General features: G+C 41.0%; 1 protein-coding gene across 3 annotated transcripts in view; it reads right to left on the bottom strand.

Annotated features, from left to right (window-relative positions):
• The window catches only part of si:ch211-194b1.1 (protein Wiz), a 38,649-nt gene that overhangs the window by 16,179 nt on the left and 5,838 nt on the right, over nucleotides 1-16,632 (bottom strand). For all 3 annotated transcript variants that reach the window (XM_041976926.1, XM_041976935.1, XM_041976943.1), the window contains 2 exons: nucleotides 15,014-16,588; nucleotides 1,707-2,135 (listed from right to left, as the gene is read on the bottom strand). In XM_041976926.1, coding sequence (XP_041832860.1) covers nucleotides 1,707-2,135; nucleotides 15,014-16,588 — 2,004 coding nt within the window. The remainder of the gene's footprint in view (nucleotides 1-1,706; nucleotides 2,136-15,013; nucleotides 16,589-16,632) is intronic.

Here is a 16,632-nt window from a genome sequence, read left to right as displayed (position 1 = left end):
CTTAGTTTATGACTGGTTGCATAGCGATCTTGCTAATCAAAATAAAGCTCCGCCCCTGAAGAAGAGTCAGTTAAACATAAACAGGAGTTGGCTCTTCTCATTCACTATAAAAAAATCAGCCCCCTTGTTCACAAACAACACACCCCTCTCAGAGACACATAAAGACTCATTTTCAAACTGTTTTCTTTACTGATGAATGCCATGCTGCATTGGATGGTCCTGACAGATGAAGTTCTGGATCGATGGTGGATGGCTGCCATGTCCTAACGGCAGCATTGTAAGGACATTGTGGAGAGGGGTTTTTGGGCTGGAAAGATGGGGAGTTAGATGGTAGGCCTCTTTAAGGAGCCTGAGGGAGTCAAAATTACCCCTCCAACTTCTAATTTAGCGTTGCTGCTGTGGTATAAAAGGAAGAACAGTTCGTTCTTTCTTTTATACCACAGCAGGAACACTAAGTTCCAACTCACCAGCATGGGATGGTGAGTTGGAGTAAAGACAGCTCATCATCCCATGCTGCAAAAAAAGCATTGAACATTTGGCTGCTATGGGTACAAATCAAGAAAAACATGGAATGTGGCCACCATTATCGCCTGACCCATGGAGCATCCTTAAAAGGAAGATCTATGAGGGTGGGGGGCAGCAGACCTCAAACAACAACTTTGTGAGGCAACTCTTCGTCTCTTCAGATGAGATCCAGCTAGAAACTATCCATGGACTAACAAGCTCAATGGATGAGAGTTTTGTAAAGGCCCTCTATGTTTTTCAGTTCTTTAAAACCTATTTAATGTTTTGAAACAGCTATGCAGACGAATTTTAAACACCATATTTAGAGTGTTTGGTAGAAAGAAAAAAAAAGCTGTTTAATCTTTGGCCATTTTGTTCAGTGAAATTAAGATGATTCAAAGAACTTAATGTAATTAGTGATGATACAAAAATCATATTCACTTTCATTTGTATTGATTATTTAGGGAAAATAAATAAAAACAACTGTAATCTCTAAATCAACTCCATCCTGTTAATATAAGACCTTTGGCCCAAAATGTGACCAAACCTCAATTACACAGACTCTTACTTCAAAATGTTGCATCATTTATTGAACAATTAGCCAGCAGCTTTATGCTAAATAAATAATTTATGGTGGAAACAAGTTTCAAACCTGGACTACAACTCCAAACTAGACTTGTTGGACAGCATCCTTAACTGCGCCCCAGGACACATCTGCCCAAAGAATGTGGGCTTATGCAGCCTGCATTGCCCCTAAATAAGGTCTCAGAAGTTTTTATAATCTTGGGTCTTGGTTGTATTTCTAAAGGAACAATGGATTTGCTGGAGCCTCTTTTTTTTTTCATCCCTGATACACCAACTATTGAGCTAATGTTGCTCCTACTCAGTCTTGGTCTGGCTTTTCTCATGTAATCTGAATAATTTATACAGCCCTGAAGATTCATGTCGTGCTAGTCCTGACCCTCACTTTGGCAACGACTGCTTCTCTTTGCTTAAAATCCAAATACATGCAAAAGGTTCAGCAGATTGCAAGAGATCTAAAAATAATTTGTTTTTTAGGGTTGGGAAGTTTGATGTAGCTAAGACAGTTCAGAACACAGCCTCCTGCTTATCAGATTTCTCATTCTAAGCATGTTTTACCCCCAAAACATTGAAAAAAGTAATTTACACAGCCTAAAGAAACACATGCAACAAGCTCTGACCTTTTTTTTTCTTCTTTTGATAGGAGAACTTCTTCTCAATGGCATTGACTTCCTCAGGGGATATGAAGTGGCGCACGTTGTAGCTGACGCCTACTCGGTTTAGGTGGCCTCTCACGTGATTGGCAAGCCCAATTCCATTATGAAATCGATCGGGGCAGTAGGGGCATTTCCTCTCCACGCTCTTCGCTGCCTCCTCGTCCTCATCAATCTCGTCTTTGTCTTCGTCTGACAGGAAACATCGCACACGTTCATCATCAATGTCGTCGTCGTCATTGTCGCTGTCAGTATGTGCTGGAGCAGCGGTAACCCTGCTGCTCCTCCTCAAGAAGAAAACCTTTCTTTCTCTCTCCACCCCCAGCTTGTTTTCTGCCCTTATGGCCTTCTTAGCGGGTGGCGACGATGCAGGGCTCTGCCGTCTTGAAGAGTCATCTATCAAGAAGGGACACTGAATCAAAGCACTCCTGAATGAGACATACAACCATCAAATTCAGCTCAGACTGAAACAGGACCAAAGCAAACCTTAAATTTCCTCTATTGGCACTGATTAAACCTACAGAAACTCTTTTCTGTTCTTCAAAACAAACAAAAATAATCCTTCATGCCTTCAGTGGTTTTGCATTTTTACCTCATTCATTAGGCATGATGCAAAACTGCTCTATGATACAACAAAGTAAGCTGTTCACAAGCATGTTGAAGCCAGAGACTTTTTCTGAGGAATATAAATTTTAGTCAGTCAGAGTGGTGATCTACCGCATAATTACTCCTTACATTGTTAGAAATCTGACAGTAACAGATAGGTTCAGTTGGGCACATAAGCCGGCCACATCAAGGGGTGCTTCATCATGGCCAATTAACCTTTCTCAAGATTTTGGTTATAGATAGTTAAAATGATATTTTTAACAATTAAAACAATGAAACTCCTTTGTCGTTCTTTTTCTACTGTGAAATACCAAGAAGTCGAGTGTAATGATGTCACAATTTTTTAATTTCACAATTACTCGCAGTATTAAACACCACAAATAATTATTTGTAAAGATTCCTCAATATAGTCGCTTTACATTAAAGATCATGTCTGAACCACAACAACAGATCAGCACAGAGCGAAAAAAAAAACCTGATGTGATGAATCAAATGGGTCATCATGCGGCCTCCCTCTAGATGTAAAGCTGGTTTTATACTGGTGCAGCATCTGTGAGGTTAGTTACAGAGTCACCGCCATATGTTCCACATCGGTGGCTTGATGCGCACCTCTTCCAGACCCGACGTGCACCCCTGCTTGTAGCAAGGTTAAGCAGAAGTTTTTCCTTGCGATTGGTTTGTGATTACGTGTTTCCAGATTTCTGGAGCTTCTCACTCAATTTGTGCGGTAATCGCAGAAGAGAAACTGCAACACGACACCATAACTACGCTCAAGTACGAGAGCACATTTCAGCAGCATCAGCTACGCCGGCCCTACCGTACGCAGAGGCTACGCAACTATAAATCCAGCTTTGGGCTTTAAAAGCTGTACTTCCGCTTAAAAAGTGGTTTTAGGTCGTTTCTGTTCACCACTGTGAGACAACTAGTATATGCCCCAAAATTAGCTTCTCTCACTGAGACGGGGCCAAATTCAGACTTATAAAAGCTTCGGTAATAACTTTGTTTCTGGACATCAAATGATAAAATACTAAAGCTTAAATCTATCAGAACCTTCATAAATAAGGAGAATAAAGCAGTGGGCCATAATGAGCAACTGATTGGGCCACATTTGCACCCACAGTGGATTGATCGTCTCTCAGGAGAATGTTTCTGTTGATCCTCACAGTGCAGAAATGCCTACTCATGATCTGTGTTTTAACTCAAGGGTACTACACTCCTATCATGTGTTGCGCTCCACTCTGGTCAGTTTTCATTTGTGTGTGTCAGGAACTAAACAAACAGCTAATGTGTTACAGGTTAACATGACATGAGGCTCTGAATCACTAAGCTAGGTACACACATAAAGATTATCGGGCTGTTTTTGTCCCGCAAACACCCGATTATCTTAAGTCCTATAAGATTTTCCCTATAAAATTATGTTTTCTGAGGTGTGTTCAGAGTGAATTCGTCCCAACAATCTGCTCCGAAACAAGTCGTGGACGACAATCGGAAATCTTTAACGTTCAATATTTACGACCAACAATCTTCACCTGTGTGGAAAGGCAACGACACCTGAGTTGTGACTGTGTGGATGGTGACGTGGAATGGACTGTAGCCAATCAGAGAGCGAGCTAACCATTGATCAAGGAAGGATATAAAGTCCGTGTCTCCAGTCTGTTATTTTTTTCAGTTCTAGATTTTTCTGTTAACAGTAGTATTTTTGTGTTGTTCTATGATGAGATTATCGGAGCACACCACACACAGTATAATCAAAACTCTTAAATGCTAACAGATAAAAAATCTCTTCAGATTTAGAAAGTCCTTATGTGTGTACCAGCCTTAACATTGAAAATCAACCAGGTTTGTCTTATCTGCTCAAAGCAGGGGCAGAGCTAGAAAATCTCTGATGGGGGGGCCATGCAGGGCCAAAAACTGAGAAAAGGGTGGCACATGTAATTGAGAATTTAGAAATATTTTTTTTTAAATAAATGAAAAACCAAGTCTGGATTTTACGAAATAATGAACTGATTTTTACAATACAAGAGGCAATTTAACGTTAACAAAACAGTCAGTGATATACTTTCAGATACAACTATTTTACTGAGAAAGATCCTGCATTGTATGGCTTTAATCAATGCTGTACAAAGACATGTGTTTCATTGATAAGAAAAACTTTGAACCATACCGCAGATTTTATCAGTGTCATTAGATGTGACTTTAGTCATTACATCTGGTAGTTTTATGACTTTAACTTCCTCTTGATGTAAACAGTTTTGGATAGACAAACATTATCCACCCAAGGACATAGTTGGTGAGATGATGCTGAATAGATAGCGCATTTTGATGAACAACATATAAATACAGTGTGTGCAGAATTATTAGGCAACTTCCATTCCTGGCAAAATGGGTCAGAAGAGAGATTTGACGGACTCTGAAAAGTCAAAAACAGTGAGATGTCTTTCAGAGGGATGCAGCACTCTTAAAATTGCCAAGCTTTTGAGGTGTGATCATCGAACAATCAAGCGTTTCATTCAAAATAGTCAACAGGGTCGCAAGAAGCGTGTTGAAAAAACAAGGCGCAAAATAACTGCCCATGAACTGAGGAAAATCAAGCGTGAAGCTGCCAAGATGCCATTGGCCACCAGTTTTGCCATATTTCAGAGCTGCAACATCACTGGAGTGCCAAGAAGCACAAGGTGTGCAATACTCAGGGACATAGCCAAGGTAAGGAAGGCTGAAAAACGACCACCACTGAACAAGACACACAAGATAAAACGTCAAGACTGGGCCAAGAAATATCATAAGACTGATTTTTCTAAGGTTTTATGGACTGATGAAATGAGAGTGAGTCTTGATGGGCCAGATGGATGGGCCCGTGGCTGGATCAGTACAGGGCAGAGAGCTCCACTCCGACTCAGACGCCAGCAAGGTGGAGGTGGGATACTGGTATGGGCTGGTATCATCAAAGATGAGCTTGTGGGACCTTTTCGGGTTGAGGATGGAGTCAAGCTCAATTCCCAGTCCTACTGCCAGTTTCTGGAAGACACCTTCTTCAAGCAGTGGTACAGGAAGAAGTCAGCATCATTCAGGAAAAACATGATTTTCATGCAGGACAATGCTCCATCACACGCATCCAAGTACTCCACTGCGTGGCTGGCCAGAAAAGGTCTAAAAGAAGAAAAAATAATGACATGGCCTCCGTGTTCACCTGATCTTAACCCCATAGAGAACCTGTGGTCCCTCATCAAATGTGAGATCTACAGGGAGGGAAAACAGTACACCTCTCTGAACAGTGTCTGGGAGGCTGTGGTTGCTGCTGCACGCAATGTTGATCGTGAACAGATCAAGACACTGACAGAATCTATGGATGGCAGGCTTTTGAGTGTCCTCGCAAAGAAAGGTGGTTATATTGGTCACTGATTTTTTTTTGTTTTGTTTTTGAATGCCAGAAATGTATATTTGTAAATTTTGAGTTGTTATATTGGTTTCCCTGGTGAAAATAAATAAGTGAAATGGGTATATATTTGGTTTTTGTTAAGTTGCCTAATAATTATGCACAGTAATAGTCACCTGCACACACAGATATCCTCCTAAGATACTAAAACTAAAAAAGCCCCACTCCAACTTCCAAAAATATTCAGCTTTGATATTTATGAGTCTTTTGTGTTCATTGCCAACATAGTTGTTGTTCTATAATAACATTAATCCTCAAAAATACAACTTGCCTAATAATTCTGCACACACTGTACATTACATAATGCATTCACTAGCACTCTGGTACCCAAGGTCTATCCAGGTAAAGGTCAATCACAAAAAATGAAGTACATCAATTAAAAATAAATACGCTCTCCACTTTTTAGATTTTATAACTTATTTAATTATGTCAAATAGCTGGTAAATTGTTGTTACTGTACATACAGATATCATGAGCCTTCAACTTGACTACAATATCAAATAACAAAATTAATGTGCTGCTTAAGCTTTCAACCATCCATCCATCCATCCTTTGTCTGCCGTTTATCCGGAGTCAGGTCGCGGGGGGCAGCTGCCTAAGCAGGGAAACCCAGACTTCCCTCTCCCCGGCCACATTCACCAGCTCTTCCGGGGGATCCCAAGGCGTTCCCAGGCCACCTGAAAGATGTAGTCCATCCAGTGTGTCCTTCCCCAGGGCCTTTTTCCGGTGGGACGTGCCCGGAACACCTCAACAGGAAGACATCCAGGAGACATCCTAACCAGATGCCCGAGCCACCTCACCTGGCTCCTCTCTATGTGGAGGAGCAATAACTCTACTCTGAGCCCCTCCCAGATCACCAAGCTTCTTACCCTATCCCTAAGGGAGAGCCCGGCCACCCTGCGAAGAAAACTCATTTCGGCTGCTTGTATTCGCGATCTTGTTCTTTCAGTCACTACCCACAGCTCGTGACCATAGGTGAGGGTAGGAACGTAGATCGACCGGTAAATTGAGAGCTTTGCTTTTTGGCCCGGCTCCCTCTTCACCACGACAGACCGATGCAGAGTCTGCATCACTGCAGACGCCGCACCGATCCGCCTGTCGATCTCCCGCTCCATCCTTCCCTCACTCGTGAACAAGACCCCGAGATACGTGAACTTCTCCACTTGGGGCAGGACCTCATTGCCGACCCGGAAAAGGCACTCCACCCTTTTTCGGCTGAGGACCATGGTCTCAGATTTGGAGGTGCTGATTCTTATCCCAGCCGCTTCACACTCAGCTGCAAATCGCTCCAGTGAGAGCTGAAGATTACAGCCCAATGAAACCAATAGAACCACATCATCCGCAAAGAGCAGAGACCCAATCCTGAGGCCACCAAACCAGATCCCCTCAACACCACGGCTGCACCTGTAAATTCTGTCCAAAAAGTTATGAACAGAATCGGTGACAAAGGGCAGCCTTGGCGGAGTTCAACCCTCACCGGAAACTTTCAACCAGTAGCTTAAATAATTCCCCTTTTTGCAAGCTAACCCAATTGACTCTTCTGGTTCTGTGAAGATTAATTTAATTGTTTAGATCTGTATATTTGAGTCTGCCTGGGATACATAAAATGCCCGGGATTTAGCCAGAGCTAATTTTCATCCCTAGTTCCTTTGTGGCAGAGTCAGTCACATCACAGGACAAAGCAGCAGTGCAATTAAAAACAATATACATATAAGTGCAAATAAAATACTTCAAAGCGGTGCAATTCATCCTAGAAAAAAAATAAAGGCATTACACTACACATTGCCTCAGACTAGTGGCTTGCTAGTTAACCATTTGGCATCTTGCTTGAATGGTGAAATTTGTAGAACTCAAGCTGCCCATTTAAAGCAGCGCTACCAAAGTTTCTCAGTGTGGTGCCCCCTAATGACAGCTAATTTGGCATCTGTCTTGTCTCTTTTCTGAGCTCCCGACAACTAGTAAAAGTCTGTCTGACGGTGTCAGTTTCTCTCTTTCTTGTTCTCTCTTCCTCAGATAATGTTCTCTTGCTGAATCACCCACAGTGTGCCTCCAAAACGGCGATACCATAAAGCAAAACGCTGTTGTCACCTGAAGCTCCAGGCTTGAAAGTGTAGTTTCTCAGCCCTAGGATGCTACTGGGTAACAACCTCTTCAGGAATGTGCATAATAAATGTTGTCAGTGTGCCATGAAAACAATTTGGAAGTACAGAGTTGTAAAGTCAAAAATTTATGTGGTGTTGCTTTAAATTGTAGAGGAAATTTCAGGAAAAAATTGACAAATTTTGTTCAGAGTGGAGAGTAAATGGGGCACAGCTGCAGACCTGGCAACACATCAGCTCAGAGAAGCAGATCTATGTGTTATTACACACTGTTGTTTTATTTTGCAAGGAGTCAGCAGACCAAAGTCTCACTGCAGTCAATGGAAGGATTTTTGTGCTGAACCACAGCAACAGAGAATAAAGTGCACATGAAGTTGCACAATTTATTAATACTGATATGATGACTGAAACTTTTCATATCTACTGGGTGCATTTCTGGTTTCACATCTCAGCAGTTTGCTTCAGTTAAATTCTTGATCCATTCGTCTTGATTTCAGCTATTCTGAGATATTTTAATCGGGATGTTGTGCCTCATTAAAGAGTCCTGGCTGTGACCCTACAGGAGCTGGAATAAAAGCAAGTGGACATCTTGGTTTCACTTCTCAACTGAAAGGCTTCTTCAAAGAAATGAAACAGTGTCTAATGGCCAATTACTGAACTAGTGGGAGTCTAAAGGATTATAAAAGACAGAAACCAGGGAGCAATTTAGAAATATTACCTGCTTTTTTTTTCTTTGGTTCACAAGTACATTGACTGCGTGCAAGGAAAATTCATGTACTGGAACGAGACTGAGTATTGGTCTATAAGCGGTCTTAAATTACTTGGATTAGTATTGGAGACGAACAAAAACCTTGAGTGGGACACTGCTCCATACGCAGCTTACACTGATTTAAGAATTAAAAAGAAAATGTGCAACCCACAATTCCAAATAGGTTAGAACACTGTTTACAGTATAAATAAACTAATTGCAATAATTTACCAATCTCATAATCTCCATTTTATATCCCCCTGAAACATAAACAACATGTGAGATGTTTAAACAGACATTTTATAATTTCATGGAAAATATTGGTTCATCTTTAATTTGATGGCAGCAGCAAGTCAGGCTGTAAAAGTAATTGGCATAAAGTAAAATACAACTGGAGGAGCATTTGACAACTAATTAGGTTAACTGGTAAGAGGTAAGAAACATGACTGGGTATAAAAGGAGTATTTCAGAGAGGCAGTGCCTCTCAGATAAAAAGATGGACAGAAGTTTAACAATCTGTAACAAAATACATCTAAAAATTGTTCCTTTCTCAATTTAAATTTGTGAAAAAGTTTAAAATCCCACCATCTACAATGTATCATATCATCAAAAGATTCAGAGAATAATGAGGAATCTCTGTGTGCACGGGACAAAGTTAAAGGTCAAAACTGGATACTAAAACAGACATGATTCTCTACTGGAAATTACTGCATGGACTCAGGAACACTTCCAAAACTCACTGATTCACCCTGAAATCGACAAATGCAGGTTGAAGGTCTATCATGCAAAGATAAAGCCATATCTGAAAATCATATAGGAAGTGAAAAACTAATTTTATTAACATACTTTTAGGTGGTAAAGGCTGGATCAAATTACTGTATTGAGTGAAAGGTGTTGCTTCAGTTCATTTTAACCTCTTAAAGCAAACGGACTTCATTTAAAACCCCAACTGTTTTCCCCTCTCACAACTCTTACTTTGTTTTTAACCTCAGCAAGCTGCTTTCTTTTTTCTCTCTCTTCTTTTTTTTTACAAGACTCAGATATGAACCAGTGTATACTTTCTGTCTAGCTCCAAACCACGGAGGCAGCTAGTTATCAGCTGGCAAACACAATGAAATATAAGCCACTGAAGAGTCACATATTTACTTTGGGAGGTGGTTGGAACGAAGAGCAGAAAGTGCTGGGAGTTAGGTTACCATTCATCTAAAAGACTAAACTTTGACTCCAAATGGCTGTTTATGATACTTAATGCCTGTTTGATGTGGAAACAAAACTAGCTGGTAATGTGGTACACACTAAGAGCCTTAGGTCACTAACACATTCCTCTATAATATTAGTCAACAGTTTTGGTTTAAATGTTGAGATCTCCTAAGTTAAACTAAACTAACTAATATTTACTTGTTTTAGGAAGCGTGTTACTGCAAGTTCTACTGCTCTTTAAATAAGTTCTACAGGAGGTCTCATTTGCCCCCTTTCCACCAAAATCTCCGGAGTTAGTGCTTAACTTAGACCTAAGTCTTTATGCTTCAACCACCAAATCCCCATCCAGCAGGGCTGGGCAATTAATAGAATTTTAATCGCAATTACGATCTGGGTTTTCAACGATCATAAAAATGAAATGGTCCGATTATTTTTTGTCCTTCGATTTGTGCTGTTTTCAAATCGAGCAGCTGTCATTGCAGCGCTTTGCTGCAGACTCCTCCCACAGCCCCGACCGCTTTAGTTTTATTCAGAACGAGTTGCAGACACCTGGACACACGGGAGGCGGCGTCGCTCCTTCTCCATCATTTTCTATGTAAACTTGTGCGAGGAAGCGAAAATCCCTGTCCTCCTCCAGCCAAGCGACAGTCGTGCATGTAAAATGTTGCGTTCGTGCACGTAGACATGCACACGGGGGCTTGCGACGCAACACAAAAAAATAGAAAAATGTTCAATTTTTGTGAGTCGCAACTAAATAATCCACCAGTTCCCAGAGTCACAGAGAGACAAACGTTATAAACAAACAGAACTTTTTACTTAATTAACACAGTGAACAATCCGGGATTTAAGAAACTCAACACGTTGGACAAACGGTATCACTGTCATCTCCACCATTTTAGTGGACTGTCTCTTTCTTCCCTGTATGATGAGTGTAGTGAGGGTGTTGTGAAAGACGTGGTGACAGTCCAATGTTTCGCCACCGCTACGGACCTGTGGTAAAGCAGCACCAGAGCCATATAGAAATGTCGTGCTACATGTTATTGACGCGGATTTCAACGTGAAAACGAAGTGTCTCCAGACTATTTTTCCCAGATCACACCAGGAGGAACATAGCTGCTGGTCTGAGACAAACAATAGCTATGGGGACCTGGTGGAAAGAAACTAGTCGGCATTACCACATTAAACACTGCAAATGTCACCCCCCCAAACCTCTTATCTATAATTGTGTTAAATAATCGAGATCTCAATTTCAATCAAAATAATCGTGATTATCCTTTTTCCCCACAATCGAGCAGCCCTACCATCCAGAACCAGAAAACTGGTGGTACAGCTGCAAGCTCTATTACTGGGTCTCCATTGCTGTTTTGACTAACATTTAGAAGATTCAAATAAGGTAAATAGAAATGCTAAAAATAAAAAAAAAACTTCCACTAATGCACCAAAAAAGCAGATTTGCTTCTCTGAATTGGACTATGCCTCTATTTCTCTTAATGTTCAATTTCATTAATATTTTCCTGACAAAGATGAACATGACAAATGGTTACTGGTCTGAAGGGACTAACAGTAAGACAGGAGACTAACTGGAGTCTTCCTAGATACAATATCCAAGATAATATAAAAGTAATTCCAGAGGAAGAGCTCTTTATTTGAGGTTTGTTTCCATTAGGACAGTTACTTTATCTACTGAATTACAACCACTAACAATGTAGCCTACATACCACTGACCTGTAGCACCACCACGCAGCCCATTTTATTCATTTCAAACCAGTCAGTGGTCAAATATGTCTGACTCACATTCCTTTTGTGGCTTTTTTGAGTGATCAAATCCTGTTGGCTTTGCTTTACTAATGGATAGAACCCCAGCTAATGTTGTGTCTAGTCTATTTTATTTAAAACTATGGACGCATGGAGCTTCCACCCAAATAAAGAAAAATTAGGACCATATTACATTATAACTAGTTTTATTGTATAAACATGAAACGTATCATGTTATAACATGATAAGTTTTGTGGTGAAAACGTGGACTATAAACCGTATTCATTTCTGTATGGGGAAAATGTCCATGCTATGGTCAGAGAAATGTCTAATTTACCAAATGGGATGAAGTTGTACTTAATTAGAGAGATTTGGTGAAGCTTGGAGGACACTGATATTGTTGAAATTGCACCCTTAAAGCAGACAGGACTACAACAGGACAACTTAATTCTCCCAGTCCTAGTGGTGCATATAGCCTTTATAATTTTACTTTTTTATTTTCAGAAGACAGCCATAGGTGTCTATGGCAACTCAGACACACACACTGCATGCAGGCAGCTGATGTACGGTGTTGCTCATAACTGTCCCACATTCATGTTTGTACAACAATAAATCAGAAAACAATTATTCCTTGACTGGTTACAATAGGCTACTTTGATTCATGTTCTTAGAATAAAATTTATTACGGCGACAGTTTCATGCTTCTGTAAAGAACATTAAAAATTAAACAGTTTTAAAAAAGCTTTAGCAAGGACATAAAAGCAAAGTGGAAGATTATGAGTTAATTATAAAATTAAATTAAACTAGATGCACTCGGAAAGTGCAGATCTCCACCAAGCCATTTTAACGTTGTTTTTTTGGGGAGTTTTTTTGCCAATGATGGGCATATTTTTAAGTTAGAAGCTCTAACGGCAAATTTTCCCCGTGGCAAAGAATCTGTTAAAAAATTCATGAACCCAGGCACCCCAAAATCTAAATCACTTGTTCATTATTCCATTTCTGAAATATCTTGAAAATTTAATCAAAATCCTTCCATAAAATTTGGAGTTATGTTGCTAACAGACAAATCAATGCCACAGATTGCCTTGGCGGAGGTAACGAAAACTAAAATACTTTGAAATTTCTCTTAAGGGAATTAATAATGTTGAAGTGTTTTTTTTTTTTATTTGTTTTTTTATAAATCATTTTCAGTTGTTCCAGATGGCAATGGCTGTTGGCAGGAATAACATCCTGTGTCTTTCTGTCCTGCAGGTGCATGAAGAAGCCTCTGACTGATGACACTGTTGTTTCCTGACTGTGTGTAGAGAATGTGAAGAATTGTCCATCATGTTCAAGAGCTTGTGCAACATTTTCCTATGAAGAATCAGCTCCAGCTCAGTCCCCAGCAGAGATTTAGCTTTCTTGAACTTCATTCTTGACAAATAATATGGACTTAAACTCACAGCTTGACGTCCCCTGTGCAGATCTTTTCTTTACCTTGCCATGTCCAAGCTGAAAAGTGCTGCAGGACCTCCTTCTTTGAGCTTTCCGCTAACTTTATTGTCTCAAAGTGTGTCCCCAATTCAGGGTCTGCACACTTGGAAGTGCAGATTCATTGGCCACATACGTCATCGTGGTGCGCACAGTACTGTCCCAATTCACAGAATTTGAAGGACCCTCCGAATCCACCCTTCAAATCTGCACTTCGTTTGGCCCCACACCAAGGCTTCTGGTGATGCATCCTTCGCGGCCTCTTTTCTCCCAGAATTGATTGCGCACAAGACAGTGGCGAATCAGCAACCAAGCTCAGAAGAGTACGTTTTAAGTTGTAATAAAGTTTTGTTTTGTCCTTATTAGCGCTTCGAGCTCGCTCATTATGTTAGCAAACTGCATCACATTTCTCATCGGAGTGAGAGGTTAAAAGAAATGTTTTGAATTTCCTCCACTTTTCTCTCTGCCTTTCTCCTGCCCTGCATCCTCTTTGCCTTCTCTTCAGATCATGTGGGATTATTTCACTAATCAATTTGCTTTTAGAGCTTGATTAGTGTATCCCACTGGTAAACAACTTTTCTATTGCCATGGATACTCATAACAGATCTTGAAGTGTCCAATGTACAATATGAGGAGAAACCACTTTAGTAGCACAGCCTTTGAGCAAGCATGAAAATCTCTTTATAAAACGCTGGATTGTCTACAAAAAAAATCAACTGTATTTAAAAAAAATGATCAGACCTATGAGAATTGCTGCCCCCTAGTGAAGCTTTTCATAAAAAAAAAAGTTCTTCAGTTTCTTAAGTATGTAATTTCAACATCAATTTCAACAATGTATTTCTACAGCCCTATAAATCCATTTTAATCTTTTCCAGATTGTCTTTCTCCATGTTTTCTTTTTTTTTTAATGTGATGTAATTTTTCCAGGGAATGTGTCCAGTCATGTGATGGGTGTATAACATTTCAAAAGCTCAGTAGGGAAAAATCCCATTTATTTATTTATTAATTTTAAGATTTTCTTTTTTGTTTTTAGCTCTAGAGGCCTTTATTAGACATTTGTTTGACAGAAAAGGGGTCAGAGAAAGAGGGGAAAACCTGCAGCACAGGACTCTAGTCTGGGAATTCTAACCTGGGCTGGCTGCATTTTTATTTGAGCCATAAATATCCAGCTTTTGTTTTTGTTTTGTTCGTTTATTTTAAAGGAAAAAATTGAGTTTCTCATATTGGTAGTTTTGTTGACTTTGATCTTTTTTTTTTTTTTCTTCTTTCACAGATCTTCTGTCCATCAGCTCGGGTGACATCACACAGATGGGAGGCTGCAGCGGTCAAATTGCATTAAACTTTTATCCAAGTTTTCTTATTCATTTGGCTCAGGCACCATGAACAACTCTTAAATTATTAGGAGCCATAGATTACAAGCACATATGAGCACATTTCATCATATTCCACATTTTACAACTGATTTTAGTGTCATTGTCAAATTCCACAACTCCATCCCTGTTGTCCACATGGCAGAAATCATAGGGCCCTACATTTTATAACTGATGTTTTTAACTTAATTTATTAACAGTTTGTGACTTTTTGTTGCAGAGTCGGAGTTTGCATTTACTTTTATAATATGGACTGGTGATGAGAAAACGTCAGCTTGAAGGGACAATGAGAGAAACACTGATCTGTGTATTAAAGTTGTTTCAGATCATTAGATCCTCAACAGAGGTTCAGAATACACAGGTGAGATATAAAATGAGCATATCTGAATATACGATATGTTCAAATGTGTAGTTCTTCAGCGGCTGTCTGGCTGTGGAAAATCATGCTAATTCTTAGCTGGGTCTAAACTTGAACCAGTTTTGAACTGGAACGATTATTATGGCTCTAAATCATCTTGCTTGATCATGAGGTTTTATTAATAGATTGATATATTACTTAAATGTAACCTGAACATCTGAGAATTTAGACTCACCAGTGTTGTGCAGATTCCCTCCCACAGGTGAGTTTCCCTCTTGCTGGGACAGCTCAGAGTTAAGGTCCCGTCTCTGAACTTCCTCCTCCTCTTCTATCCCAGGCGGCCCGTCATCCTCCATCTCCTGACTGAACTTGGCCGGATCAGTCCAAGCCTTCCCTCGTGTGCTGGATCTACTGGCACATTTGAAGACACCTGGGCTCGAGGACAGAGCCGCAGCACTTTCTGGTGGCGTGTTGTCCTCAGAGGCAGTGATTTCTTGCTGGCTTTTGTCTTGAGCTGCAACAGGCAGCGAGTCAGAAAGTTGCTCAGAAGTTTGGGGGATTTTTGACATTTGTGTATTCAAATTAGATCTTGAAGACTGGCCGGTCTGATCATCCTTCTCCCCGCTGATGGACACCTTTCCTGGGTGAACAAGTGTATGATGCTCCCTAAGTATGGTTTGACTTGAGGCCAGGAAGGCACAGTGACCACAGGCCAGGGAGGTGGACGCCAAACCCGAGGACGTCTCTGGAGACGGAGAGTCCGCCTGGAGAGCGTATTTTTTTCTGTTGTGGATCTTGGAGTGATTAGTCAGTGCCTGTGGTGTTCTTGTGCTGAAGTTACACTTTGAGCAGACAAAGCGGCGGCGGTAGCCAGAGACAGTTCGGGGCTGAGTAGCAGTTCGAGCTGAATTTGGAGGAGCTGTATCTAAATTGAGGACTGCTTTGTCTGTGCTTGGTGTTGAAACTGAAGCTGGGGAAAGAGGAGGAGATCGTCCTATTTCTGGGTCTGACATTTTGCCTTGATTTGAGACCAGGCCGGTATATTGTGTAACATTTGGGTCAAGAGCATGCTTCACCACTGTCTGCATCTCTTTTGCATTTCTATTTTCATTCAGTTTCTCAATCTCCTCCAGGATCTTCAGACGGGACTCTTGGTGCCTTCTGTGATGATCTGCCAGCACCAGACGGTTTGGCAGGTTCCATCCACACTCATTACACCGAAACCGATGGCCCTTTCCCGAACGCCTGCCGCCACCCACACCGCTCTGACGGTGCTCGGCCATGTGCTCCTGCAGGTGAACCTGCTTTTTAAAGTAGATGCTACACTCGACACAGGTGAAAATTTCTTTGCTCGGCTTCGTCGTGCTTTCTTCTTCCTCTTGGTCTCTTTTCCCAACTTTGTCTCTGAATTTTATTGTCTCAACAGCTTTCTCTCCAAAGCCAACTTCCTCAAAATCATAAACACCTTCCCCTCGATTCATCTTGACATCCTCAGCGGTTTTAGCTCTCGCCAACTCAGGTGGCGTGAATGTGCCAAGTCCAGAGAAGGGCCTGAGCAGCACCCTTTTCTTCCTGCACCGCTGAATAAAAGTGCAATGAGCCCATGGAGCAGGAGGGGGACTCTCTGGGTCTGAGTCTCCAGGGAAGGTGTACACATCTCTCTCAGGTTCCTTGGTTTTGCTTCCTTTGGACCTCATCTCCCTCTCACTGTGTGCAACCTCCTCCTCCACTTGACACCCCTCCTTTGGTTTTGCTTTGGACAAAAATGGCTCAGCCCCCTCAGATACATTCCAGACTTTGCTGTCTGCCACTGGAAAAAAACAAGAATTCTGAATGAAGTGAGAGATAAAAAGA

This window comes from Melanotaenia boesemani, chromosome 2, assembly GCF_017639745.1.
Source record: "Melanotaenia boesemani isolate fMelBoe1 chromosome 2, fMelBoe1.pri, whole genome shotgun sequence".
NCBI classification, from domain to species: Eukaryota; Metazoa; Chordata; class Actinopteri; order Atheriniformes; family Melanotaeniidae; genus Melanotaenia; species Melanotaenia boesemani.
This window is presented reverse-complemented; position numbering and strand designations above follow the sequence as displayed.